At 57.1% G+C, this 26,175-nt stretch overlaps 2 protein-coding genes across 3 annotated transcripts in view; one reads left to right on the top strand and one right to left on the bottom strand.

Moving 5' to 3' along the window:
• LOC118700326 (Na(+)/H(+) exchange regulatory cofactor NHE-RF2-like) overlaps positions 1-15,641 on the top strand; it is a 35,366-nt gene extending 19,725 nt beyond the window's left edge. The window contains exons 3-7 of one of the 2 annotated variants that reach the window (XM_036404741.2): positions 6,606-6,785; positions 8,718-8,871; positions 11,092-11,135; positions 11,581-11,643; positions 13,115-15,641. In XM_036404741.2, coding sequence (XP_036260634.1) covers positions 6,606-6,785; positions 8,718-8,871; positions 11,092-11,135; positions 11,581-11,643; positions 13,115-13,273 — 600 coding nt within the window. In that variant the 3' untranslated portion in view covers positions 13,274-15,641. The remainder of the gene's footprint in view (positions 1-6,605; positions 6,786-8,717; positions 8,872-11,091; positions 11,136-11,580; positions 11,644-13,114) is intronic. The other variant, XM_036404742.2, reaches the window with a different exon arrangement.
• A 945-nt stretch (positions 15,642-16,586) lies between these two features.
• Positions 16,587-23,319, bottom strand: LOC118700329 (endonuclease III-like protein 1). The gene is made up of 6 exons (XM_036404744.2): positions 23,241-23,319; positions 21,840-22,069; positions 19,435-19,605; positions 18,636-18,795; positions 17,429-17,534; positions 16,587-16,835 (listed from the first exon to the last, which is right to left on the bottom strand). Exons 1-6 carry the CDS (start codon positions 23,293-23,295, stop codon positions 16,712-16,714), a joined length of 846 nt encoding a protein of 281 aa, XP_036260637.1. The 5' UTR covers positions 23,296-23,319; the 3' UTR covers positions 16,587-16,711.
• Between the last annotated feature and the right edge of the window lie 2,856 nt (positions 23,320-26,175).

The raw sequence follows: 26,175 nt of genomic DNA, 5'->3' as shown, positions 1-26,175 counted from the left end.
ATGGATGATGGATGGATGGATGGATGGATGGATGGATGGATGGATGGATGGATGGATGGATGGATGGATGGAACGAGCCCCAAGCCCTCCCAGCAGGGATGGATGGAGGGATGGAGGGATGGATGGAGGGATGGATGGATGGATGATGGATGGATGGATGGATGGATGGATGGATGGATGGATGGATGGATGGATGATGGATGGATGATGGATGGATGGATGGATGGAACGAGCCCCAAGCCCTCCCAGCAGTGTGCAGGGGCCTGCCTGCAGCATCCCATCCTGGATCTGAGGCCCAGCCAGGCTCTGGGAAGCCCCCAGAGCATCCTGGCTGTGCTTTGGCAGCCCTGGGGATGGGGGAGAGCTGCCCTGTCCTCTCCCCACAGCGCCGCCCTGGGGCTGCTCTGCCTCCCCCAGCCTCAGTCCCTCTCTCTGCGTGGGTTTGAGGCTCCTTGGGTGTTTGCTGTCCCCTCTGGGGTCATTCCTGGGGAAGGGGAGGGAGCCCAGCCCTGCTGAGCAGGGGGAGAATGGAGGCAGCAATCCTGCTCCAGCCATGGCACTGTCCCAAAGCTCCTGCTCCCCTTGGCAGGGGCTGTGGGCACTGCTGGCACCACTGGGGGCTCCTGCTTCTCCAGCTTTCCTCATCCCTGCAGTGAGGGGGACAGCGGGGTTTCACCCCTCCCCTTCCCACAGTGGTGACAAAAACCTGCTTAAAGTAAAGCACATCCCTAAATCCTGCCCAGGCAGCAGCCTTTGAGCTTCCAACAGGCCTGTGGTGATAGCAGTGGCAATGAAAGCTCACCTCAGCTCCCAGCATGACCAGTCCTGCCGAGGGAGGGTGCCCCTGGCAGGGGGGGTAAATGGGTCCCTTGTTCTGGTGCTTCTGGGCCCTTTTCCTGCACTGGTTTCTCCCCTTCCTTGGCTCTTTCCAGGCTCTTTTCCAGTGCTGCCCCTCCCTCCTCTGCCTGCTGGGGCTTGGGTTGGGGTCAGGCTCCTGCATTCCTGCCCCCCAGCCCTGGGGCTGGCTGTGCATCCCCTGCCCTGCATCCCCCAGTGCTGCTGCCTGCACTGCAGAATATCCAAAGGGCAGGGGATGGAGAAGTCCCAGCCGGAGGTGGGGATGCACAGCAGGGCTCTGAGCAGTGCTCTCTGTCCCCTCAGGACATGCCCAGGTGTCCCCCAGCCCTGGTGGGTTCAGCAGCTGAGGTTTGTTCTGGAGGGAGCAAAGGAGCCATTTTCTGACCAAAACCACAGGAAAAGGAGAGGAAACACCATGGCTGCTGGCTGAAAGTATGTCAACAATGTAAATTAGGCAGGAGTGCTCCTGCCTGGGTTTTCTCCAGCCCTGCCAAGCAGGGATGGAAAGGTTTGACCTGTCCTGGGTGATCCTGGAGTGCATCCAGGTGCTGGGGTGTGACCATGTTCACAGGGCTCTGAGGGAGGAGACGAGGATCTGACTCCATGCTTCAGAAGGCTGATTTATTATTTTATCATATATATTATATCAAAACTATACTAAAAGAATAGAAGAAAAGATTTCATCAGAAGGCTGGCTAAGAATAAAATAGAAAAAATGATAACAAAGTTTTGTGGCTCAGACAGAGAGTCCGAGCCAGCTGGGCTGTGATTGGCCATGAATTAGAAACAACCACATGAGCCCAATCCCAGATGCACCTGTTGCATTCCACAGCAGCAGATAACCATTGTTTGCATTTCTACCTGAGGCCTCTCAGCTTCTCAGGAGAAAAAACCCTAATGAAAGGATTTCTCATAAAAGATTCTGTGACAGTGCAGTTCCCAGCAGGAGCCTCTGGGCAGAGCCCCTGGGGTGGGCAGGGGGCCAGGCTGGTGCTGGGAGCAGGGGGAGGGGGTCCCAGGCAGGACTGAGCTGATAAGGAGCCCTGATCCCGGTGATTACTGTGGCACACCCAGGGGATGAGCTGGGTGCAGCTCCAGCAAATCCCACTGCGGGCAGGAGCAGGGCTGGAGCTGCTGCTGCCACCGGGGCCACCCCAGGGACACCCCAGGGACACCCCAGGGACACCCCGGGGACACCCCGGGGCCACCCTGCCCTGCCAGCCTGGCTGGGTGCCCCTCAGCAGGGAGGAGGTCGGGGGTGACATCGTGGCCAAGGCACTGCAGGAGCCAGCAGGACCCAGGGTGATGGTACCAGCCTGGCCTCGGCCTCTAGAGTAGCTCTGTGTGTGTCTGTGTCCCCCTCTTCCTCCTCCTCTTCCTCCTCCTCCTCTCCTGGAGGACCCAGGGGAGCTGCTGTCCACGCTGGCTCTGGTGTGGAGTATTTCTTTTAATTCCTTTATTAGGAATAAAGCCCTAAACCGTGGCTTTCAAGGCATTTTAGCCCTTTGTGGGGCTGGGGACAGTCTGGGACCTCAGTCCTGGGACCTGGCCACCACCAGTGTGGGGACACAGGCCATGGGTGTGGAGAGACCATGGATGGTCCTGCAGCTTTCTGGGCTGGCTCTGAAATGTCCCTTTTGTCCCTGTCCCTGCTCAGGGTCAGGCTGGGGGGCTGTGAAGGTGCAGGTTGGTGTTGTGAGTCCTTTGGGACAGTGGTGACCCCGGGCTGCGGGGAGCAGGGGACACCCCCGTGCTGGGCTCAGGGCTGGGTCACAGTGGCACAGGAGGGTCCCTGGCACCGCTGCTGAGCTGGGCAGGGGTTTTTGTAGGGCCAGGTGGGCTTGGTTGGATGGCAGAGCTTGGGGGATGCTCTGCTGCCCCTCAAAGCCAGGAGGGGAGTTTGGCTCCCTTTGCTGCTCCTGGGAGTGGATTCTGCTCTCCTGGAGGCTGCCACGTGCTAATTAATGGTGTGGAACCCCCTCGTTAATCAGGGCTGGGGACATTTGTGACTCCAGCCCCCAAATGGGAACAGCCCTGGTCACTGCAGGGGTGGCACAGAGCCAGGGCTGGGGCACCCAGGGGCCAAGGTGACCCCAGGTGAGCACAGGTGAGCCCCTGAGGGACCCCAGTTCCCATCAGCAGCGCTGGGAACTCCAAGGGGAAATAAAAAATCAGATGCTGCAAAGAGTTGCCATGAGATTGTGAGAGCTGGCAACACCCAATCAGGTTTTTTTAAAATTTTTTTCTGAAAATGTTTCATTGTTATTTAATGTCTTGTTTGTGCATTTTTAAATGGAGCAGCTTGAGCTGAGCTTCCGAAACCTTTTCCTTGGGAAATGCAGCAGCTTTGCCCCAGGCTGCAGCTCCTGGGCTGGGCTGTGAGTGCACTTCATCATCCAGGCAGGATTTACCTGCACAGACGTTGCTGGGCATGGCACAGACAGGGATGGAGTGTGCCCTGCTTAATGCACCCACTGGAAGTGCCTGGATTCCTGGGGAGAAAAAAAAAAATCTTCATTTTGCAGGTTTTTTTTTTTTTGGCAAAATCTTCATTTAGCCGGTTTTTTGGGGTTTTTTTTTTTGTGTTTTTTTTTTTTCTGTGGGGTTTTTGGGGGGGGGAGTTGTTTTTTTTTTTGTTGTTGTTGTTTGTTTGTTTTTTGGGGTTTTTTGGGTTTTTTGGGGGTTTTTTGGTTTTTTTTGGGTTTTTTTTTGTTGTCTTTTTTGGGGGGGGTTGGGTTTTTTTTGGGTTTTTTTTGTTTTGTTTTGGGGGTTTTTTTGGGTTTTTTTTTTGGTGGTTTTTTTTTTTTTTTGGTCGTGTTTTTTGTTTTTGTTTTGGGTTTTTTTTTTTTTTTTGGTGTGTGGGCAATTTTTGGCTTTCTGAGACAGGAAAAAATGGAGCTGAGCTTTGCTGCTTTGCGCCCGTAACTCGATCCTTCGCATGCAGCGCTGGCCGTGAGAGGGGAGCAGCCTCCCCCGGAGCCCTTCTGGGCAGGATCCCGGGAAGCCCCGACCATAACGCTGCTCTTCCAGGGAAACTCGCGTTTCACAGGGGCCGCATCCCCCCGGGAGCCGGGGAAACATCTTCCCACAACGGGGCAGAGGGAGAATAGAGAGGAGCTGGCAGGAGAGGCAGCAGCTCCAGAGCTGGGGTGTGAGCAGGGGCTCAGCTCTGCCTGATCCCAGAGAGGGGCTTTGCAGAGCTCAGCTCCAAAAGCTGTTTAGCCAGCAGCCAAGGATTGCCTTAGCTGGGAGGTTTAAGAGCCCGGCAAAAGCCCTGGATCATCTCTGCAGGGGGATAAGCAGTTTTCCCCGAGGGTTTCTGCCCAGAACAGATGCTGAATTCGGATTATTTTTTTATATGTATGTATTTAAAAATAAATGTCTTGGATTCGTTCCAGTTAAGGGCCTTGAATTGAAGATTTTTGCAGTGGAAGCAGCACAAGCCCACGCAGGACGTGGCACAAATCAGCAGCTCCCAGCCAGGGGATCCTGCAGTGGAGCTTTTCCCTCTGGGGTTTATTCAGTGAGTAATTTGATTTCACTGCTGATCCCTGGAGGAGGAGGAGGAGGGACTGACCCTGCCAGGGTGTCCCCGAGGGATCCCCACGCTGGGACAGCACCTCCAGCCCAGATTTTTGGGTGATTCTCAGTGGTTTCTCTGTGTTGTCACACTGCTGCAGGAGCTCTGACCCTGTAGGGATGGAGCAGGAGGAAAATGGCTTTAGAAGGTCCTTTTTGAACCCGAATAGGTGATGCCAGGTGGATTTTGGTGATCCCAGCTGCACTTTGGTGACCCCAGAGGCGCTCCCCTTGTCCTGCACACAGAGCCCCGTGTGTCCTTTAAGGTCACTGCAGTTGAATCATTTCCTGTTTTCCTCAGAGCCCGAAGAGCTCGGAGGCAGGCTGGAAATGGTTGCAGATAGGGTGAACTGCCTGCTCTGGGGCCATGGGAAAAGTGCAGCAGGGCTAAAGGTGCACGGGAGGGGATGGGGCTGCAGGGCTGCCCTGGTGTGAGCAGGTAGAGGAGGGCCTTGGAGCCCTGTCCTGGCTGGGGCTGTCACTGATATGATCATTATTCCCCTTTATGAACCCATCTGGGTTCGAGATACCAACACCACCAGCTGGTTTTTAATAAAGAACTCATTTGCTGAGGGAATCTCTGTAAAATTCAGGAGCAGTTTTGCGTGTGCCTCCATGCCTGTGATGGGCACTGCTGGTGGTGACCCTTGTGTGAGCAGTTTTTGAGGAATTTGGTGGGTAAGGTGAGCAGTTTTTGAGGAATTTGGTGGGTAAGGTGCCCCTTCTGTGCCAGGGGAAAGACTCAATCCTGAGTGATGGGCTCTGGGGAATTCTGCTTGAACAGAATTGGAGATTGGACTTGCATGACCCTCAGTGGTTCCTTCCCTCCTGAGCCATCCTGGGTGTGCAGGCTGGTCATTTTGCATCCCTGATTCTCCCTGGACGCTGGGGTTGGGCTGCTCAGGCTGGTGCTGAGCCCTGATCCACACCTGTCCCCCCTGGGCATTGCAGCCACAGCCAGGATTGCCCAGAGCAGCTGGGGCTGCCCCTGCACCCCTGGCAATGCCCCAGGCCAGGCTGGGCAGGGCTGGGAGCAGCCTGGGACAGTGGGAGCTGTCCCTGCCATGGCAGGGGACTGGAACAAGGGGATCTTTAAGGTCCCTTCCACCCCATCTGGAATTCTATGCAAACTCCATCCCCAGCACAGGGACCCCTGGTAGATCACTCTGTGTGACCCCACTCTGTTCTCCTCTGTAAAATCCCTCCTTGAGGGGAGTCGGGAGGTTTGGAGTTTCATGGTGCCTCTCAGCCAGGGGGGAAAGGAGGAGGAAATTGCTGCCTGGATTTTTAATTTGGTGGGAAAGGCTGTGAGAGATTCCCCTGTGAATGTGATCCCAGGCAAATCCTCTCCGTGGGCAGGCAGGGAGCAGTGCTGCTCCTGCTGAGGGAAGGTTAAAACTCATCCAGGGGCGATGTTTCCCCTAAAGCCTGGGTGAGGATGAGCGCCCTGGATCTCCGAGGTGCCTTTGGCAGGGATGTGATGCTGTGCCACAAGCTGGAGCTGCCTGGCACAAGGGCAGCTGCTGGGAATGTGGTGGCTCCTGAAGACCTGCAGAAAACCAGGAGTTGTTGCTCCCTGGCTGCCCTGAGGAGCCATAAAGCATTTTCCATGGCACGAGGGGAAGCACTGAGCTCCTCCTGTGCCCCTGTGCTGTTCATCCTGCCCAGCTCAGCCTTCCCCAGCTGCAGGGAGCTCTTGGATGTTTGGGTTCATCCCCTCCCAGCAAGGAGGGACTGGGATGATGGCACCAGTGTGTGATGCTGGTGTCACTGAGACCAAGGGAGTGGCCCTGCCTTAAATACCTGACTGAGGTTAATCCCAGGTCTGGGTGGGCCTGGCCAGAGCACAGCTGGGCCTCGGTTCCTCCCTGCCCAGGGGGGTCCCAGCCTATGGGTGGATGAATCTGAGCCACTCCTGCTGAAGGAAATGCATTTTTTTGTTTTGTTTTCATTTTTCTGGAGTGCTTTTGGACAATTGGGTTTCGAAAATAGACTCAATGAGAGGAAATCCATTTGTTAAGCTGTCCCCAGGCTGAGGACGGGGGGCAGATACGGCGCTTCCTCGGGGCTCTATTTACAGTCACATCTGCCTGGAGCCACCCCAAAACCATCCATTAACCATCCATTAACCCCCGGGCCTCGTCTCCCCCACCCTCTCCTCCATGAAGCAGGACCTGAACGGCCAGAAGGAGCTGTGCCCACGCCTGTGCCACCTGAAGAAAGGCCCCAATGGCTACGGCTTCAACCTGCACAGCGAGAAGTCGCGGCCGGGGCAGTTCATCCGCTCCGTGGATCCCGACTCGCCCGCAGCCAGGGCAGGCCTGCGGCCCCAGGACCGCCTGGTGGAGGTAACAACGAGGGCTCAGCAGCAGGGTGGGACCCTGGGCAAGCTGGGACAGCCCCCAGCCCATCACCTTCCCCACCCGATCCCCCTGTGGTGCTGTAATTGGAGGGCCAGGGTTGGCACGGCTGCTCCGGCTCTGTGCTCGCTCCTCTCCTCCAAGTGGGCATTTGGGAGCTCTGGGTGGGATTACAGAGTAGAAACTTGGAGTCTGGAAAAGCCCTCCAAGACTGCTGAGTCCTGCCATTGCCCCAGCACTGCCAAGGCCACCCGTGTCCCCAGGGTGCTGTGCTGGCTCTGGCTGGCACCAGGGAGGGTCAGGCAGGTGATTGTGGGCACAAGGCCAGGCTGGTGCTGCCCAGCTGAGCTGATGCCCTGCCAGGGAGTGCTTGGAAACATAGGGGAAGAGGCTTTGCAGAGATTTTAAGACACAAAATTATGGAAGCTGGGGGGGGAAGTGTTCTTGGAAGCATCTTGCTGGTTACCATGTGCTGGACAGCGCTTTTTGCCCAAGATGGGGCTGGGAGTTGCCCTCTCTTTGGTTCATGTGTTGTGTTGTTCCTGGAGAAGGAGGTGCCCCCATCCAGAGCTGCCTGTCTGGGCAGACACAGCAGCCATCACCCCTTTCCCTGTGGGAGCACATGGATATTCCCTGCTGGGCAGTTCCCCAGGAGGCTGAACCCCAAAACCACCCACAGGGACCGAGCTGTGGCCTCGCTGCCGGCTCAGAGCAGGAATGGATTAGCACCCCTGGAAGAGAGTGAGCTGGGATAATCTGAGAGCAGAGCTCTCTCCTGCTTTCCAGCCCCATGAGGAATTAGTCCCCAGGCAGTGGGAGCTGTGCCTGTCCCCAGCAGCTCAAAGTTTAATGCTGGGAGCAGCGTGGGGCCAGGCCGGGCGCGGGGCACGGGTGGCACTGCCGGGCTGGTGTCACATCCAGGGGTCCTGTTATTTATTGATGGGCTTGGCCCAGGGCCTGGCACACACAAAGCAGCTCGGGGTGAGCTGGTGAGCTCAGGAACCTGATCCCCTCCCTGCCTGCTCTTTGGGGCTGGGATAAATATTTGATGTCCACAGGCCTGTGCCAGGGTGGGGGCAGAGCAGCCCTGGCATGGATTGGGGTGAGCTGGAGTGGCAGGACAGGGATGGAGCAGGGCTGTGAGCTGGCAGCTGAGGCTGGCAGCACCTGGGATGAGGGGCAGAGCCTGGAAGGGGTTGGAAGGGGTTTCTCCTCAGCCCAGCCCTTGCAGCTGTGCCCTGGGGAGCAGGGGAGCCTCCTTCCCTGCAGAGGGGATCCCAGAGTGAGGAGCCCAGGCTCTGCTCGTCCCTTTGGATGAGGAGGAGCTCTGGGTCGTGCCGAGGCTGTTGGGCCCCTCCCGGTGGGACAAAGGGTGATTCATTCACTGCACAATGTCCTGAGTCACCATTGTCCCCTCCTGCAGGAACGATCGGGCTCGAGTTCCCTGGAGGTCCTGGCTCGCACGCAGGGCAGGGCAGGGCAGGGAGGGATGAATCCCTGCCCCGGGCACAGGGACTCGCCCATCAGGGGCACAAGAATCTCAGGTTTCCCTCGCAGAGGGATGGAGGATGGCACAGTGATGCCTCAGGAACACGGGGGTGCACCCAGCCCCCTGTGCCCACAGGGAGCCTGAGATCTGGGGCACATTCAAGGGGAAGGCTGGGCTTGGCAGCACCAGAGAGGGCAGGCAGAGGGTTTTGGGGGGAGCCTGGGGTGTGTGGTTGCCCGTGGATGTGTTTGGGATGCAGCCAGAGGTGTGAGGTAACACAGAGGATGCTCTGGGGGGGTTAGGAGAGGGGGGAGGAAAAAGCCTGTAGCCTTCCTGTCATCCCAAAGGAATAAAGAAAGGAAAGAGCCATCCCTTAGGGAAGGAGGGGCTCTGGGAGGCTGGGTTTGGGCTGTGATGCTGTCCCTGTGCAGGTGAACGGGATAAACGTGGAGGGGCTGCGGCACTCGGAGGTCGTGTCCCACATCAAGGCCAGGGAGAGCGAGGCCAGGCTGCTGGTGGTGGACCCCGAGACAGACGAGTACTTCAAGAAGCTGGGGGTGACCCCCACGGAGGAGCACAGCAAAGGTGAGGCCTTCCTTTGCCAGGGTGACTCAGGGCTGGGGTCCCGGGAGCCAGGCACAGTCACGTTTCCCTCCTGCCTCATCCCTCAGTGGTTTCCTGAGCACCACCCAGCTATTTATAAATACTGAGAATACACCCTCCCCCAGCCAAAAAACGCTTTGTTGCTTTTACCCGGTGAATAATTAACTCTGGAACTCGCTGCCACCCGGGCGCTGAGGTGTGCTGGGCTTTGGGATACTGGAGCACGGATACTTGCATGTATATACCCAGCAAAAACTGACAGTAAGGTTAGCACTAAGTCTTTTGTCCTTGGCTGTGTGTGGCAGCCATCTTGACATCTCCAGTGTCATGCTTTTGATAAGCTACAAGAACGTGAAATTTGGTGGGTGGGTGGTTGGGTGATGATTTCTCATCATCACTGGGGGGACCCTTCAAAGCCAGGTTGGACAGGGCTGCTCCAGTGGAAGGTGTCCCTGCCCATGGTGGGACTGGGTGAGCTTTAAGCTCCCTTCCAGCCCCAGTCACTCCACGATTCTGTGATGCCCTGGTTGCTCTTTGCTCCAGCCAGGGAGCCCGTGGGCACTGCAGAGTCCCCGTGCAGAGGGAAGGGCTCCACGCCGGCTGATCGGGGCACGGCTGGGGCAGGAATTGTTCTCCTGGCTGCTGGAACCTGGCAGGGAAAGCTGCTCATCCCCTGCCCAGCCTGCCCTGCTCCAGCCTGGCTGTGCCCTGCTCAATGGGCAGCTCTGTGTTCCCAGCACAGCTGCTCCTTATCTGACTCCCGGGATGCTCAATGGGCAGATTTGTCCCCAGAAATGGGTCAGGCACTGCTGGGGAGCCACAGGGTGTCAGATGCTGCAGGAGGAGCAGGGGCTGGCTGCTGGCACTGCCACAAAGGAGCCCTTGTTCCAGGAGGGGACTGGGGAGGGAGCCTGGGGGCTCCAGGCCCTGCATTCGCAAGGAGCAGAGTTTGGCACCTGCCAGGTAGCAAAGGGCTCTGGTAAATTCTGCTGTTTGCTGGGTGAGAGGAAATAATAATAATAATAATAATAATAATAATAATAATAGTCCTCTTGAACTGACCTGCTTTGACCTCAGACTGACACTTCCCAAGCCCTGCAGCTCACCCTGAGCACCTCAGCCTTTAACCAAATGAGTGACTTTTAGATGAAGTATTTCCAGATATGGCTCATGTGGTTTTGAAGTCCAGTCCCACTTTTCTATTCCTTGTCATCTGAAGCTTTTCGTTTCAATAATTTAAAATTCAGCTACTTATGATACCAGAGACATAATCATCACTTCTGTGTGAGCTGACTCTTCTGATGCTCATTCTCAGAGCTTATCCTGCTCTAAACATGAGTCCAGCATTCACTGCAATAAAATATTTATTTATAATATATCTGGAATAAAATATTTTTACTGCAATAAAATATTTATATTTATAATATATCCGTGGATCCCAAAGCCACACAGAGGTTTTTGCACCAGCACACTCTCAAAATCACACTTTAGGTTTATTTTTCTGCTTTGCCCCAGAAATTCCTGCAGTCTGCAGTGATGCAGCCCCCAAGCAGTCCCTTGGGAAAGCATCCATGCTTGACATGATTCAGTTATTAATCCTGTCCCAATTAACACATCTGTTAGTCTGGGACAGTGACACAGTAATGCCTGGGGCAATGACTTGATCGTGGTGACTGGCAGCTTAAATGCAGAAAATTTGCCATTGTGTGGGCTATTGTTAGAATAAATCATTGGAAGTGAGCAAAAAAAAAAATTAAATTCCAGAGTGCCTGGAGAGGGGGTTGTGTGGCAGACACCGCTGTGACAACACCATGATGGAGATTTTGATGAAGATTTTTGAGTTGACTTTTAAGATTTTTGATTAAAGAATTTATGAAAAAAAAAACCTAATGGTAAAAAGAAAAAGAAAAAAGGGCGAGATAGTGGCTCTAGAAGGAGATTACTTGGTCCTCCTCCTGTCAGGTGTTTTCCTCTGATCAAAAGGGTGCAGTGGAGTGAATTCAGGGGATGTGGCTCTAGAGGGGCACGGGGAGAGGGGAGAGGCTTTGTGTGGGCTGGGAAAGAGCAGAAGGGGAAGGGGCAGGGTGAGCTGCTGGGGTGGGAGCAGCAGGAAGGGCTGGTGGGTGCCGGCTGGTGCTGCTGAGGCTGCAGTCCCAGCTGAGGGGGCTCACGGTGTGCTCTGTGTTGGTTTGCTGTGTCCAGGTGTGCCACCCCAGCCCATGACAAATGGATCTGCACAGACCCAGGTGAGTCCTCCCCTGCCCCAGAGAGGCTGCAAGGGCTGGAGTGAGCAGGAGGGACCAGGGGCTGTCCCTGCCTCCCTCCTGGCCAGCTGAGCCTGGATGCTCGGGTCCCCAGGGCTCATTCAGCTCTGCTTTACTGCTGCCTGCTTTTAATTGCTGCCTGGTTTAATTGCTGCCTGCTTTTAATTACTGCCCACTACAGCTTTCACTCAGGGGTTGAACCAGGCCGGTTTCAGCCCCATTTGATGCCAGGCAGAGAGGAGCAGGTGCAGTGTCCCAGTTCTGCTGGGGCTGGGGGGGTTCTGTGGGATCCCAGGGGCTCCCCTGTGTGCAGGGACCCCTCAGCAGCAGCACCCCCTCCCTGCAGGCTCCATTCCATCCCTGGGGGTTATTGTGTCTGTCTGACTCTGCCTGGCACACACCACACTGACATTTTCCTTTCCTCCAGCTGAACGGGGGATCCACATCTTCATCTCACAGCGACCTGCAGAGCCCTGGCAAGGAATCCGAGGTAAAAACCCCAAACAAACACCTCCTGTCCCCTCCACAGCCTGCTGTGGTGCAGCCCTGCCCCATGGTGCTGTGCAGTGAGGAGGTTTCAGTTTGTCTCCCAAGCTTGGGAGATAATTGTACCCACCCAGCAACCAAAACCCAGAGTTTCCTCTCATTCCTTGCACTGGGGGGGGTTCACTGGCAGCTCCTTGGGCAGTGATTCCTGCTTGGATAGTTTGGGAGGTGAAGGGATGTCTGCAGGGTTTGGGATCTGAGGTGTAATTACACTGATGAGCTACAGCAAGGCTGGGAACCCATAAGGAACAGAACTGTGAGGCTCAAGAGCTGCTGGCAGGACAAAAGCCAGAATTTGCTTTATGTAATATTTTTAATTTATAATTTTTTTTGTTTGTTTGTTTGGAGCACAGTGAATTTATCAGAGTGTTTAAAGGAGGGGAGGAGTTGGTTTTGGTGGCAGGCTGGGCTGAAGGGGTTTCTGTGGTGTGGCTCAGCACTGAAAGGGGCAAAACTTGTTGGGCAAGGTGAAGTGGCAACCAAAAGTCAACACAAGGCATAGATTGGCGTTCTCAGGCGTTAATAATTCAGCAGGTTTTTTTCCTCTTAAAATAAGAAGCGAGGATTTGCAAAGCGCACAAAAATTTATCTTTAGCACAAGGTTCTGCTGTAAATAGAGCAGAGTCTCCATGCTGTGCCCTGTGGGGTCTCTGCCATGCTGTGCCCTGCCCCAGGAGCCTTGGGAGCAGCAATGTGCCAGCCCCAGGTGTGCTCAGGTGGCCTCTCTGAGCACCCAGAGCCTCTCGGGCAGCAGCTGTGCCAAGCGCCTGCAATCTGCCCCTTTCCCTGTGAGCCCTGAATAATGCATGTCCTGATGCAATGGTCTGCCCTGGGAGATGCAGGCTGTGCCCTGTGCTCTGGGGAGCCTTGTGTGCCCCCCCGAGCCACCCTTGGGCTGCTGCAGGGGCACTGCACCACCTGAGGGGCCGTGGGCACTGCAGTGCCATGGCAAATCCTGGGGGTTTGCAGTCTGGGGATGCCCCGAGGGGCTGTGGGCACTGCAGTGCCATGGCATGGGGTGATCCTGGGGGTTTCCAGCCTCAGGGATGCCTCGAGGGGCCGTGGGCACTGTGGCATGGGGCACAGCTGGGGGTTTTGCAGTCCTGGGGATGCCCTGAGGGGCTGTGGGCACTGCAGTGCCATGGCAAATCCTGGGGGTTTGCAGTCTGGGGATGCCCTGAGGGGCTGTGGGCACTGCAGTGCTGTGGCATGGGGTGATCCTGGGGGTTTCCAGCCTCGGGCACAGCTGGTGATCCTGGGGGGCTTTGCAGCCTCTCTGCGATGCCCTGAGGGGCTGTGGGCACTGCAGTGCTGTGGCATGGGGTGATCCTGGGGCTTTGCAGCCTCTCTGCGATGCCCCGAGGGGCCGTGGGCACTGCAGTGCCTGGCAGTGCTGGCAGCTCTGTCCCTCCCAGGACGGTGACACGGACAAGAAGGACCCGTTTGAGGAGAGTGGGCTGAGCCTGAGCCCCACGGCGGCCGAGGCCAAGGAGAAGGTGAGGGCCAAGCGTGTGAAGAAGCGAGCGCCGCAGATGGACTGGAACAAGAAACGGGAGATTTTCAGCAATTTCTGAGCCCTGCTGGCCGCTCCCCTCCCGCCCAGCTCGGACCTTTCTGAGGTGCCTACGCCCTGTCCTTCGGTGTCCACGTGAGATGCTTTGTGCTCTGCTCTTCACTGGTTGCTTTTACAAAAGGCGTATTTTAAAGCCCTTTTTATTTTTATTTTTTATTATTATTGTTGTTGTTATTATTATTATTATTATTGTTACTCACCAGCGATTCTCATAAGAAAAATGTGACCAAAGCTCCTTTTCTTGCTTGCTCTGAGCCTGGCTCCGGCTGCCTGCCGTCCCTGTTCCTATGAGAAAGGACTGGAAGAATTTTAACTCTTCTTTCTTACCTGCAGCATTTAGGCTTCTGTTACTTCTTTTTTTTTTTACTTTTTATGTGGGGTGTTTTGGCTTTGCTGGTGTCCCAGGCTGAGCCCTGTGGGATGCTCAGTGCCCCTGTGGAAGCATCTCATGGCTCATGGTGGGGGTGCCAGGAACCCCCTCCCCAGCTCCCCAGCATGGGAAAATGGACTGTGGCTGGAAATTGTTCGTTGGCTTTGCTGTTGAAGCAAAAGTATTTGTTTTGTTGGGTTGGTTTTTTTTTGTTGTTGTTTTTTAATGAAGTCCCATGTGTTTCCAGTTAGTTTAGGAACCTCCCCCTCACCAGCAGCTCCTGCCCAGGCAGTAAAAGCCCATTTTTCACCCCAAGCAGCTCTGCAGAGGGGAGAGGGTGCGGTTTAAAAGCAAACCCCAGACCCTGAGAACACAGCTCTCCTCGCCTGCAGCCGTGGATGTGGCAGGGGAAGGAGGAGCAGGGCCAGCCCTGCCCCACGGAGCACGAAGATGAGAAAACCACGAGATGCTACAAAACCCCTTTGGACAGGCCTGGCAGTGGGGCTGAGCCCACACCTGCTGCCAGGAGGGAGCCCAGGGATGCAGCTCCAACTGAGGCTCAGCCCTGGGGAGTGGGGCTGCTGCAGGTCCCCCTGGGCTGGCTTTGGTGTCCCCAGCCCCGCAGTGTCACCGTGTGGAGGACATGCATCCTGCACAGGCCATCCTCCAAAGGCCTGGGTGTCCCTGGGGCTGCAGGTGGAGCAGGCTGTGCTGTGATGGAGTGGGCAGCGCCCCTGGCCTCCTCCAAAGCCCACTCTGGGCATTCGGAGCGCACCTAAAGCACTACAGATCAGTCCTTTAAGCTCTTTATTGTTGCCTCTGGCGGTGTGGGTGAGGGTGACTCAGCTGAGCTGCAGCTCCCAGGGAGCAGAGCTGGGTTAGCAGGGCCGGGGCTGCCCCACTGCCTGCCCTGCCCCAGCAGGATCCCAGCCCTGCTCTGGGAAGGGGCTGGGAGCACAGAGCCCCTTTTCCCAGCTGGGAGCGGGCAGCAGTGACCAGCAGCCCGTGGATGAGGGGTGAACGGAGCTGGGGCTGTGCCCTGCCTCCCCCAGCCCCTCTGGGATGGAGCCCTTGGCTGGGCAGCGTGCTGTGGGTGTGGGAGCAGCTCTGCACGCATTTCCTAAGGAATCTCCAAATCGTGGAGCTAAAAGGTGCCTTATGCCATCCTCTGCTCTCCTCAGCAGCGGGCTGGGGCTCAGCACTGCGTGTTTGGCCCCCCTGGGCAGCAGCTGGTGCCCGTGGCCTTGTGCTGCTGGTAGGAGAGTGTGGAGAGCCTCAGGGGTGAAGGAGATGAGTACTCTTTATGAAAGTTATCTTTTAGGATTGTCGGTGGGCTGAACAGGTTGAAAATAATGACTTTGGAGAGGAGCTGGTGCAGGTGTTTGGCTGTGGGTGACGAGACAGGACATGGGGGTGAGGGGGATGTGGAGAGGCTGCCTCCCCTCGGGGCTCTGCCATTAACAAGACACCTCTTCCCCATCTCACTTCAAGCTACCTGCTCTCCTTCTGCCCCCCCACAAAATACTGTTTTCTCTCTCTGGGTAATGTTTGGAAGGAGCCCTTCTTCCCCATGCTGTGCCCACATTGCCAAACCCCGGCAGCGCCCGGGCTGTGCAGGGCAGAGCAGCCCCAGGACACCCTGGTGCACAGCAGAGAGCACAGACCTGGTGTCAACGCCCCATTCCTCATCCCAGACTGCTGGTCGAGGTGGGGGGGAAGGAAAAAAAAAACCTTGTGTAGTGTTGAATGTAGATCAAAAGAAATCAGGTGTGCAAATCCGTGTTGGTAAGATTGCAAATCTTAATTTGTTAGTCCAAGGAAACTGCTCCTGGTTGAAGCATTACTGCATTCCTGACATCTTGTTGTAGCTCAGTAGTAATTATTCAGTTCCTGTACATTTAACTTGGAAAAGAAAAATCAATAAAGTCCAAGGCTGGCAGCAGCATTGCAAACCCGTATGTACACTGTAATGTCAGTAATAAACTTGGTTTGCCATGTACCCAGCACTTATCTGCTCCTTCCTCAGCTGCTCAGGGAGCCCAGAGCGGAACTGCAGCCCTCCAGCACATTGTAAACTTTGCTTCCTCTTCAGAGAGGAGCTGGAATTACGCCTTTGAAGCTCCACAATGAAGTCAGCACTGCCCTTTCTTTGAAGAACAAAACGCAGGGGTGGTGCTGTCCCTGCCAGCTCCCGGGGACACAGCCCGGCTCCCGTGGCTCTGTAACCCTTGTGGCACACACAGAGTGGCACTGGCTCAGCTCCTGGCCCTGCTGTGCATCACCCACGCCCTGTGCTGCTGCCAGGACCCAGGGATTGCTCATCCAGGCAGGGATTCCTCTGCTCCTGGCTTGGGAAGGCTTCAGCTGCACCTTGGGATCACCAAGGCTGGAAAAGATCTCCAGGATCATCAAGTCCAACCTGTGCCTCATCCCTACCTTGTCCCCATCCCCAGAGCTCTGAGTGCCACATCCAGGCCTTCCCTGGACACCTCCAGGGATGGGAGCTCCACCACCTGCCTGGGCAGCCCCTGCCAGTGTTTAACAACCTTTCCCATGAAGGAATTCCTGCTGCTGTCCACCCTGGATGTCCCCTGGCCCAGCTCCTGTCCTGGTGGCAGCACAGCTGGTTCTAGGGCAGGGCAGGGCAGGTTACCATGGTTCAGCCCTGCTCAGGTCACCCACGTTCTCCTCCCCTCAGCCAGTGTCACACAAACGCCAGCAAACCTCGTGGGTGCAAAAAGCCCTCACCACCTTTATTGAACGAGTATTTACAAGCAGCAGCAGGTCCCTGAGGACAAAGCTTTTCTCTCCAGTGACTCAGAGTGGCACAGCTGGGCTGTGCTCAGCCATTCACCCAGGCTGGAGCCCGCAGCTCTGTCCCAGCAGGATTGCTGCCTCTCAAAGCCCCTTTTTCCTCTGCAGAGCTGAGCCATGGCCAGTGGCTGTTCCCTGGAGCTGCTGCAGCAGGCTCCTGTCCCCTGCAGTCACACTGCCAGCCCTGTGCCAGGCCCAGCTTCAGCAGGGCCCGGCCCAAGCAGCTCTGTGGCTCTCCCAAGGCTGGATGAGCCCTCAGAGTCTCTTGGCAGCAGGGCAGATGTCTTGGTTGAGGCACTGGCTGCAGCGAGGGTTCACAGGCAGGCAGGTCTGCTGGCCAAAGCCCACCAGGAGCCAGTTTATCTCCTTCCAGAGGTCCCTGCAGACAGGGGACAAACAGCACCGTTGCCACGCAGCTGCTTGGAAGGGGTGAGAACGGCCTGTGGTGTTAATGGGATCCCTTTCTTTCCCCTTCTGCCTGTCCCTCCTGGAGGTGAGTCCCAGCCCTGCCAGCCCTCCCAGGTCCCTGCTGGAACAGCCCTCCCAACCCTTCCTGGTCCTGCTGGGCTGGGGGGAGCAGTGCCTGTGCTCAGGCACGTGCCAGGCGTGGGGATGTCCCTCTGTGCCAGCTGGTGTTTGATACTGAACCACCAGTGAGGCCAGGATCCAGCCCTGGGCTGATGCTGCTGCTGTGGCCACGGGGCTCAGCAAGGAACAGCACCTGGCTTGGGTCATGGTAAACCTGGCAAGGCAAAAATCAGGGATCAGGAGCTGCACTGGTGGTCACTGACCCATCTGACAGCAACAGAGCCACCACACAGGTGAGAGATGCTGCTGCCGTGGCTCTGGCAGAGGGGAAACACCTGCAGCTACTGCGACCCTGGAAGGAGGAAGGAGCCCAAATGCAGTCCCTGAAAGTGCCCCAAGCAGGGCTGTGTGCAGCCACGGCTCCTGCAGCCAGCAGGGGCTCACCTGGGCAGCCACTCCTCCAGTGCCACCCGAGTCTGCTCGGGGCTCTTGGTCTCCTTCTGCACCCACTGGAGCCTGTTGGAGATCCTGTGCACGTGGGTGTCCACAGCTGGGGAGGGAGAGCCAGAGTTCAGGTGGGGCAGGCGCACCTGAATGGAGAGAGCAGAGCCCCAGGTGCCCGTGCCAGCCCCCAGGCTGGCCTTGGGCAGCAGGAGCAGCCAGCTGGGACAGAGCACGGGGCAGGGGAGGCTCACTCCAAGAACAAACATTTTCTCCCCAGGCCTGGAGCCAAAAGCATTTGGGGTGGGTGTGTGTCTGTCTCTCCCCAGGCTCACAGAGTCCGAGCCAGCCTCTCCCAAGGCTCCCCAGCCCCATGGAGCAGGCACAGGCCTGGCCCCTGTTCCCTCTGCACGTTCTCATCCTCCCTGAGTTTCAGCTGAGTTACGCAAACTGTGATCTCTGCCCTTTCCTCTGCCCGCATGGAAAACACATTTCATAATACCCACCAGCAGAGAGGGCTTGGGAGGCTTACAGCAGTGTTTATAATGTGCTTTGAGCTCAAAAGCTCTGCATGCAAAGTGTATTATTGTTAGATCAGCAGTGATAAACCTGTCTCTGGGGCTAATTGGGCAAAACCCAGGAAATTGCTGTAAACAGGAAGACTGAGCCTTGCCTCCCAAATCAAACCCGAGCACACAATTATTTGGAAAGCACTTGGCTGGTTTGGCTGCCTCTGGACTTCCCTCCCCCACAGCAGGAGAACAACAGACCCCAGGGCTGCTGGATGCAGGGCAGGGGCCACAGCCTGTCCAGCTGATGGTCACCAGAGGGGCTGCAGGATGCAGCTCCTGCCCACCCGCTGCTCCTGGCTTTCCCAGGGCTCTCCCATCCAGCAGCACATCCTTCTGGAACACTCATCTGTCCCCAGGGGCCCCAGGCCAGGACCTGCAGGTGATGGTCCAGCCCCATCTGGCACCAGCTCCCCAGGGCTGTGACTTCCCCTGGGAACGTCTGTTATCAGATTTGGGGAGAAACAGCAGCTGCTCACATCCTACAGCTCCCTGAGTGAGTGCTGAGGGTCACATCACTCCCCTACCCAGATACTGAACCAAAGGGATCTTACCAGGCTGCTGGGGCTGCACTGCTGCCCCTCTGCCTGGGAATGGGCTGGGATTTAGGAGAGGGATGGCAAAAGCACAGTGCAGGTTACCTATCCCAGCCACGCTGTCCCAGGCAATGTGCATGGCCAGATGGGCCATTTTGGGCCCAACTCCTGGCAGCTGCACCAGCTCCTCCACCGTGCTCGGGATGTCCCCCCCATACTTCTGCTTCAGGATGGCTGTGGTCTGCTTGATGTACTTCACCTTGTTCTGCAAAACCAAGGAGGAAAGGCACACAGTGCAAGCTGCCCTCCAACACAGGGAAAGCAGACACACAGCCCAGGAGAGAAACCATTCCTGAGCGTGTGTTACAGGTGAGGCCACACATGGGAGCTGTGGAGGAGACAGAGCCTCGACTTCTACACGAAATCAAAATGCTGAGAGCTGGGAGCTCCAACCTCCTGCACACTCCAGGCCCTGCAGCCAACAATCCCAGCCTGCTGGCAATACAAAGCACCAAAACTGGTGTAAAATCCAGCTTCTAGCCTGACTCCAGGGGAGAGAGGAGGGCACAGGGGTTCTTCTGTGTCCATGTGGCAATCCTGCACTCACCTGTCGCTACAGGACACGAAATAACATGGTGCAGACACACTGCTCTTTCCAAGGCAAAAAGAGACTTCTTAATTTTTGACTCTGACATTTATAGACTTCTAAAAGTGACAGTGGATTGAAGGGTGACAGTGCCACCTCTCCAATGACACTGGACAAACCAACAACCCACCAAATTTCTCTTCTTCCATTAAAATTACCGAAGAGTAAGTTATTTACATAAAATGCTCAAGAAAGTTCACTACACAAATGTAACCATCAAAAAGCTTAGAAAACCTTAAAGATCAGAGCAACACTGACCCTCCAGAAGCCCACGGGGTAGATGATCTGGCCCAGGCTCTCCTCGTCCATCTGCAGCACGCTGTCCACGGTGAGGCCGCGCCGGCGCAGGCGCAGCATGGCAGCGCTCGTCACCTGGTCCTTGGTCTGGCTGGACAGCATCAGGGCCAGCAGCACCTGGTAGCGCATCACCTGGGGACACAGGGGACACTGACACAGCCTGGGGGCATCCAGCAGCTCTGCCCCACCCTCAGGGGGGGGTGTGCTCCCACCCTTCAGCCCTATGCAGCTCTGAGAGGCTGCAACAGGAATAATCCATAACCAACAGGAATAATCCATAACCAACAGGAATAATCCATAACCAACAGGAATAATCCACAACCTTCTAATTCCACCACACAATAAAGGGAGAAAAGAAACACCTTCAAGCTCAGCTGTCAGTTCCTGTGAGAGGGCAGGGAGCAGCTCTGTCTGCTGGCATCTCTCTCCAAAGATGCCAGTGCTGAGCCACAAAGGGCTGGACAAAGCTTTCCCTGAGGATGGCATTCCCAGGAGCCACAGGATGCACACTGGGCACAAACACCCAATGATTTTTCATGCAATGTCTGCTCTAAGCAGCTTTTGAAAATCCCAATCCTTTCCCACCAGGCTTCAGTAGGAATTGGGTGTCTGGCTCCAGTGAGCTCCTCAGGGAACCAAATGTGAACAACTGGGATGACAGAGAATGGGAGAAGGAGGACAAATCCCAGGGATTCCTCTGCTGCTGCCACACAGGGTTTAGCCAGGCCATCACCTCCTATTTCCCAATTCTTTCTTCCCAGATGCGATTCCATCCCACCAGAGTGAGGAGGATGATGCAACTAACCCAAAATGACCTGGGCTAACATGGGACACAATCCTCCCTCCAGCTCTCCTGCAAAGTTTACAAAACCAGGTGCACCAGGAAAAATCCCTGTGTGTGTGGAAGCAGGATAATGTCAGGGTACAAAGAAATGGTGTGAGGAGCTGAGGGTTACAACATCCACTTTTTCTTGGAAGCAACAACGCAGCTTCCCCAGGGAAGAGAAGCTATTTCCATGTGGTCCCACAGCTGCCAGCCCACATGGCTGAGAGCGTGTGATGCTCCCTGGCTCCGGGGTCACAGCTCATCCTTCTCCCCAGGGAGCAGCAAGGACAGCATTCCCTGTGCCAAGGCTGTCCAGCTGTGTCCTCCAGAGCCCTCCCTCAGAGCCCAGCTCGTCCCACTGCTCCTCTGGATGATCCCCACATTCCCACTCCAGAGGCTCCTGCTGATCCAAGTCCATGGGGTTGGATTAGCTGCTCTCCAAAGTCACTTCCAACCCCATCAATTCTGGGGTTCTGTGATCCCCACATTCCCACTCCAGTGGCTCCCACTGCTCCTCCCAAGCCTGCCCCACACATTCCTCTGCATTCCACAGCCACCTTGCTGGATATTTTCCCTGGACTCCTACAGAGATTTTTAGGGAAAAAAGGAACATGGCTTCACCCTGCCAGCCTGCTCCATAAAGCAGCACTGCCCCTCACATTCATCACATCCCCTGGAACCAATCCCAGCCCAGAGTCCTGATCCAGTTTCTGTCCTGGAAACAGCCCAAGTGGGACAGATCCAGGGGCAGCAGGAGGATGAGGGAGGCTGTGTTCTCCTGTGCCTGCTGGAACTGGTAGTAGGATGCTGTTACCCGTGGATGGTGTTACCTGTGGATGCCATTCCCTGTGGGAATACTGTTACCCAAGGATGGTGTTACCCAAGGATGGTGTTACCTGTGGGAATGCTGTTCCCCGTGGGAATGCTGTTCCCTGTGGGAATGCTGTCACCCATGGATGCTGTTACCCATGAATGCTCTTACCCATGGATGCTGTTACCCATGGGAATGCTGTTACCCATGGATGCTGTTACCCATGAATGCTGTTACCCATGGATGCCGTTCCCTGTGGGAATGCTGCTCCCTGTGGGAATGCTGCTCCCTGTGGGAATGCTGCTCCCCATGGGAATGCTGTTACCCATGGATACCGTTACCCGTGGATGCTGTTACCCATGGATGCTGTTACCCATGGATGCTGTTCCCTGTGGGAATGCTGTTACCCATGGATGCCGTTCCCTGTGGGAATGCTGTTCCCCATGGGAATGCTGTTACCCATGGATGCTGTTACCCATGGATGCTGTTCCCCGTGGGAATGCTGTTCCCCATGGGAATGCTGTTCCCCATGGATGCCGTTACCCATGGATGCTGTTACCCGTGGATGCTGTTACCCATGGATGCTGTTCCCTGTGGGAATGCTGCTCCTTGTGGGAATGCTGTTCCCTGTGGGAATGCTGTTACCCATGGATGCTGTTACCCATGGATGCCGTTCCCTGTGGGAATGCTGTTCCCCGTGGGAATGCTGTTCCCCATGGATGCCGTTACCTCTGGAGGTGCGCTGGTGTCGTAGCACCTGTGCACTCCCATCTCATCCACAGGAGCATCCCTGCCGCTCCTCATCTGGCGGATGCGCTGCAGCTGCTCCCGCCAGCGCGGCGGCTCCCAGCGCGCCCGGGGCTCGGCCCCATCGCCCTGCCCTGCTTCATAGGCAATGGCCACGCTCTTCCTCCTCCTGCTCTGCCTCGGCACCACGGGCGTGCCCTGGAGCTGGCTCCCTGCACGGGATGGCAGAGAGATTCCAGGCTTCAGGAAAGCTGCCTTCACAGAGCTCAGTGACAGCCCCATGTGCCACCAACCGCCCAGGGGACCCTGAGCAGGGCGAGTTCCCTGCCCTGAGTCCCAACCCAAACACTGAACATCCCCCGGCCCTGAGCAGAGCCAGCAGGGGCGAGCGGAAGGACACTGCGAGACAAGTGGCAACAGGTGACAGCAGTGGGGTCACATGTCACACCAGGGGGACAGGGGTCCCAAACACAGGTGAGGCTGCTGGAGATGCATCCCCAGCCCAGGACAGCCACATCCCTCGCTCCGAGGGGGACGTGACAAGGACACCCAGCCCCTGTCCCCAGCCATGCCGGGGCCTGGTGCAGCCCCAGCCACTCCCCATGCCCAGTACAGCCCCGATCCCTCCTTCCTGTACCAGCGACTCCCCCTCTCCTGCACTCTCCGTGTCCTCGATCCCTTCTTCCCGTACCCCAGGAAACCGTGATCCCTCCTTCATACTCTCCATTCCCTGTCCGTACACCCCATCCCCTGTCCCGTACCCCATCCCCTGCCCGTACCTCCATCCCCTATCCCGTATCCCATCCCCTGTCCCGTACCCCATCCCCTGCCCGTACCTCCATCCCCTATCCCGTATCCCATCCCCAGTCCCGTACCCCAATCTCCTGTCCCGTACCCCCATTCTCAGTCTCGTATGCCATCCCCTCTCCCGTACCCCATCCCCTGTCCGTACCCCATTCCCTATCCCGTACCCCATTCCCAGGTCCCTACCCCATCCCCTGCCCGCACCCTGTCCCGTATCCCATCCCCTGCCCGTACCCTGTCCCGTACCCCGTCCCGTACCCCATTCCCTGTCCCGTACCCCATCCCCTGTCCCGTACCCCATCCCCTGTCCCGTACCCCATCCCCTGTCCCGTATCCCATCCCCTGCCCGTACCCTGTCCCGTACCCCATCCCCTGTCCGGTACCCCATCCCCTGCCCGCACCCTGTCCCGTATCCCATCCCCTGCCCGCACCCTGTCCCGTACCCCGTCCCGTACCCCATTCCCTGTCCCGTACCCCATCCCCTGTCCCGTACCCCATCCCCCGTCCCGTACCCCATCCCCTGTCCCGTACCCCATCCCCTGCCCGTACCCTGTCCCCTACCCCATCCCCTGCCCGTACCCCCGCCGCCCCGGGCCGAGCGCAGCCGCCGCAGGCCGGGCCGGGCCGCGCTCATGGCGGCCCCGGGAACTACCGGGCCCGGGGCGCACCGGGGCCGCCGGAACGGGCGGGGCGAGCGCGGGGCGGGGCCGGCACCGGGCACCGGGCCCCGAGCGGAGCGGGCCGGGGGCGGCGGGACCGGGCCGGGCCGGGCCGGGCCGGGCTCGGGGTGAGTGACCGGGGACCCGGCACCGGGAGGGGACCGCGCTTTGGGGCCGCGCTGTGAGCCCGCTGTGTCCCTGCTCGGTGTCCGGGGGCCGGGCTGTGACCCCCGGTGTGTTCGGGACTGGAGTGTGACCCCCGTTGTGTTTGTTGGGGTCTATGGTGTGACCCCCGTTGTGTTCGTTGGGGTCTGGGGTGTGACCCCCGTTGTGTTTGTTGGGGTCTGGGGTGTGACCCCCGTTGTGTTTGTTGGGGTCTGGGATGTGACCCCCGTTGTGTTCGTTGGGGTCTATGGTGTGACCCCGTTGTGTTTATTGGGGTCTGGGGTGTGACCCCCGTTGTGTTTGTTGGGGTCTATGGTGTGACCCCCGTTGTGTTTGTTGGGGTCTGGGGTGTGACCCCGTTGTGTTTGTTGGGGTCTATGGTGTGACCCCGTTGTGTTTGTTGGGGTCTGGGGTGTGACCCCCGTTGTGTTTGTTGGGGTCTATGGTGTGACCCCCGTTGTGTTTGTTGGGGTCTATGGTGTGACCCCCGTTGTGTTCGTTGGGGTCTGGGGTGTGACCCCCGTTGTGTTTGTTGGGGTCTGGGGTGTGACCCCCGGTGTGTTTGTTGGGGTCTATGGTGTGACCCCCGTTGTGTTTGTTGGGGTCTATGGTGTGACCCCGTTGTGTTTGTTGGGGTCTGGGCTGTGACTCCCATTGCGTTCGGGGTCTGGGATGTGCCCCCCGTTGTGTGTCCCTAAGCGCTTATGGCATATCCCGGCTTGGGGTGGGATGTGACATGTCCGGGCTTGTTCGGGGGTCGCAGGGGACAATGTGCCATCGCCCGGGGTGGGTTAAGGTTGTTGGGGTCCCCAGGGCGGTGCACTCCGAGTATCTCTGGGGACAGAGGGCTGGGGGCTGGGTGTGTCCCCGGGGATGGTGGGCTGGGGTCCATGGTGTGTCCCCTGGTGGCACTGGATTGGGGTCCGTGCCATGGTGGCATGGGCTGTGGCCCATGGAATGTCCCCTGGTGGCACTGGGCTGGGGTGCGTGCCATGTCCTGTGGTGGCACTGGGCAGGAGCCCATGGAATGTCCCCTGGTGACACTGGGCTGGGGTCCGTGCCATGTCCCCTGGTGGCACTGGATTGGGGTCCGTGCCATGTCCCCTGGTGGCACTGGGCTGTGGTTCATGCCATGTCCCCTGGTGGCACTGGGCTGTGGTTCATGCCATGTCCCCTGGTGGCACTGGGCTGTGGTCCATGCCATGTCCCCTGGTGACACTGGGCTGGGGTCCATGCCATGTCCCCTGGTGACACTGGGCTGGGGTCCGTGCCATGTCCCCTGGTGGCACTGGACTGGGGTCCGTGCCATGTCCCCTGGTGGCACTGGATTGGGGTCCATGCCATGTCCCCTGGTGGCACTGGATTGGAGTCCGTGCCATGTCCCCTGGTGGCACTGGGCAGCAGCCCATGGAATGTCCCCTGGTGGCACTGGGCAGGAGCCCATGCCATGTCCCCCGGGATGCAGGGACAGGCTGTGTGGTGCATCCCCAGAGCAGCAGGCATTGCTGTGCCAGGCTGTGGGAAGGCCGTGGGATGTCCATGGGGCTCTGGGGTTGTGCAGGCTCCTGTGTCCATGGCAAGGGTCCCCAAGGGACAGTGGGTCGGGCAGGGGGAGGCAGTTTCTGCGGTTGTTGTTGTAATGCCATCCCTGTTCTTGCCCCATCTTTCCCTTGCCATGGCAGCACTTGGATGTTCCAGCACTCGGATTTGTGAGTCCTTCCTCACTTCCACATCAACAGCACAGCATGTGCTTGGCCTTTGCTTTGGAACAAGTGTCCAGCTCACACCCTCCAAAAAGTGTGTGCACATGGACATGCTGCAGCAATCAGCCTGTGTGCTGGGCTGGGCATTCAGGGCTCCCAGGAAGGGTATCCCAAAGGCCCCGTGTTCCATGGGGCATGCAGGTGCTGAAGGCAGGAGCAGCACAAGCTCCTTGTGTTTCCCCAGTGTTGGGCTTCTCCCGTGTTTGAAAAGACTCAAGGCACCCAAGCTCTTTGGAAAAGCCTTGGTGTGATGCTGTTATTGGGGTTTTCCTGAAATATCCCCCTTGGACGTCCCTTACCAGAGCCCTGTTCTGTGTTTGCAGGGCCTCAGCGCTGGGCAGCCATGGCAAAGCCTCAGAGCAAGGATTCCGGGCTGAAGGAGAAGTTCAGGAACCTCCTGGGGCTGGGAACATCCCGGGGAAGCTCCAAGTCTTCGGAGGGCAAGCAGACAGAGTTTATCATCACTGCAGAAATACTCAAGGTGTGAGAACTGAGTGGAGTGAAGGTCGGGGTAGAGCCTGGGGTACCTCAGCTGAGGGGATCTTTGCTCCTTCCTTGGTTTTTTTTGGCACTCAGTTCCTCTCCATCATTCCCTCTCCTGATCTCTCAACTCATTCTCTAGTGAACTGGATGTAGAACTCACCTACTTTGCAGCTCCAACATTTGAGTTATTCACTCTTTGAATACTTTGGAGATATTTGTTGTGTTGGGTTACAGGCTATTTCCCTGTCCTCTCGATTTTTTTTAGTCTGAGCTTGATGAAGTTTCTGTGGTGGCAGTTTCCACAAGCTGGGAGCTGTTTCTGTTTTATGAAACCTTACAGTTCTGTGGAAATGAAAAATAAAATAATTGATTCCAGTAATTGGTACCACAACTCTGTAAGCAGAATAGTTGGCACACAAGGAGGAAAATGCAAGAAAAAGGGAG

The sequence above is a fragment of the Molothrus ater genome, unplaced genomic scaffold, assembly GCF_012460135.2.
Source record: "Molothrus ater isolate BHLD 08-10-18 breed brown headed cowbird unplaced genomic scaffold, BPBGC_Mater_1.1 matUn_MA552, whole genome shotgun sequence".
In the NCBI taxonomy this organism is placed as follows: Eukaryota; Metazoa; Chordata; class Aves; order Passeriformes; family Icteridae; genus Molothrus; species Molothrus ater.
This window is presented reverse-complemented; position numbering and strand designations above follow the sequence as displayed.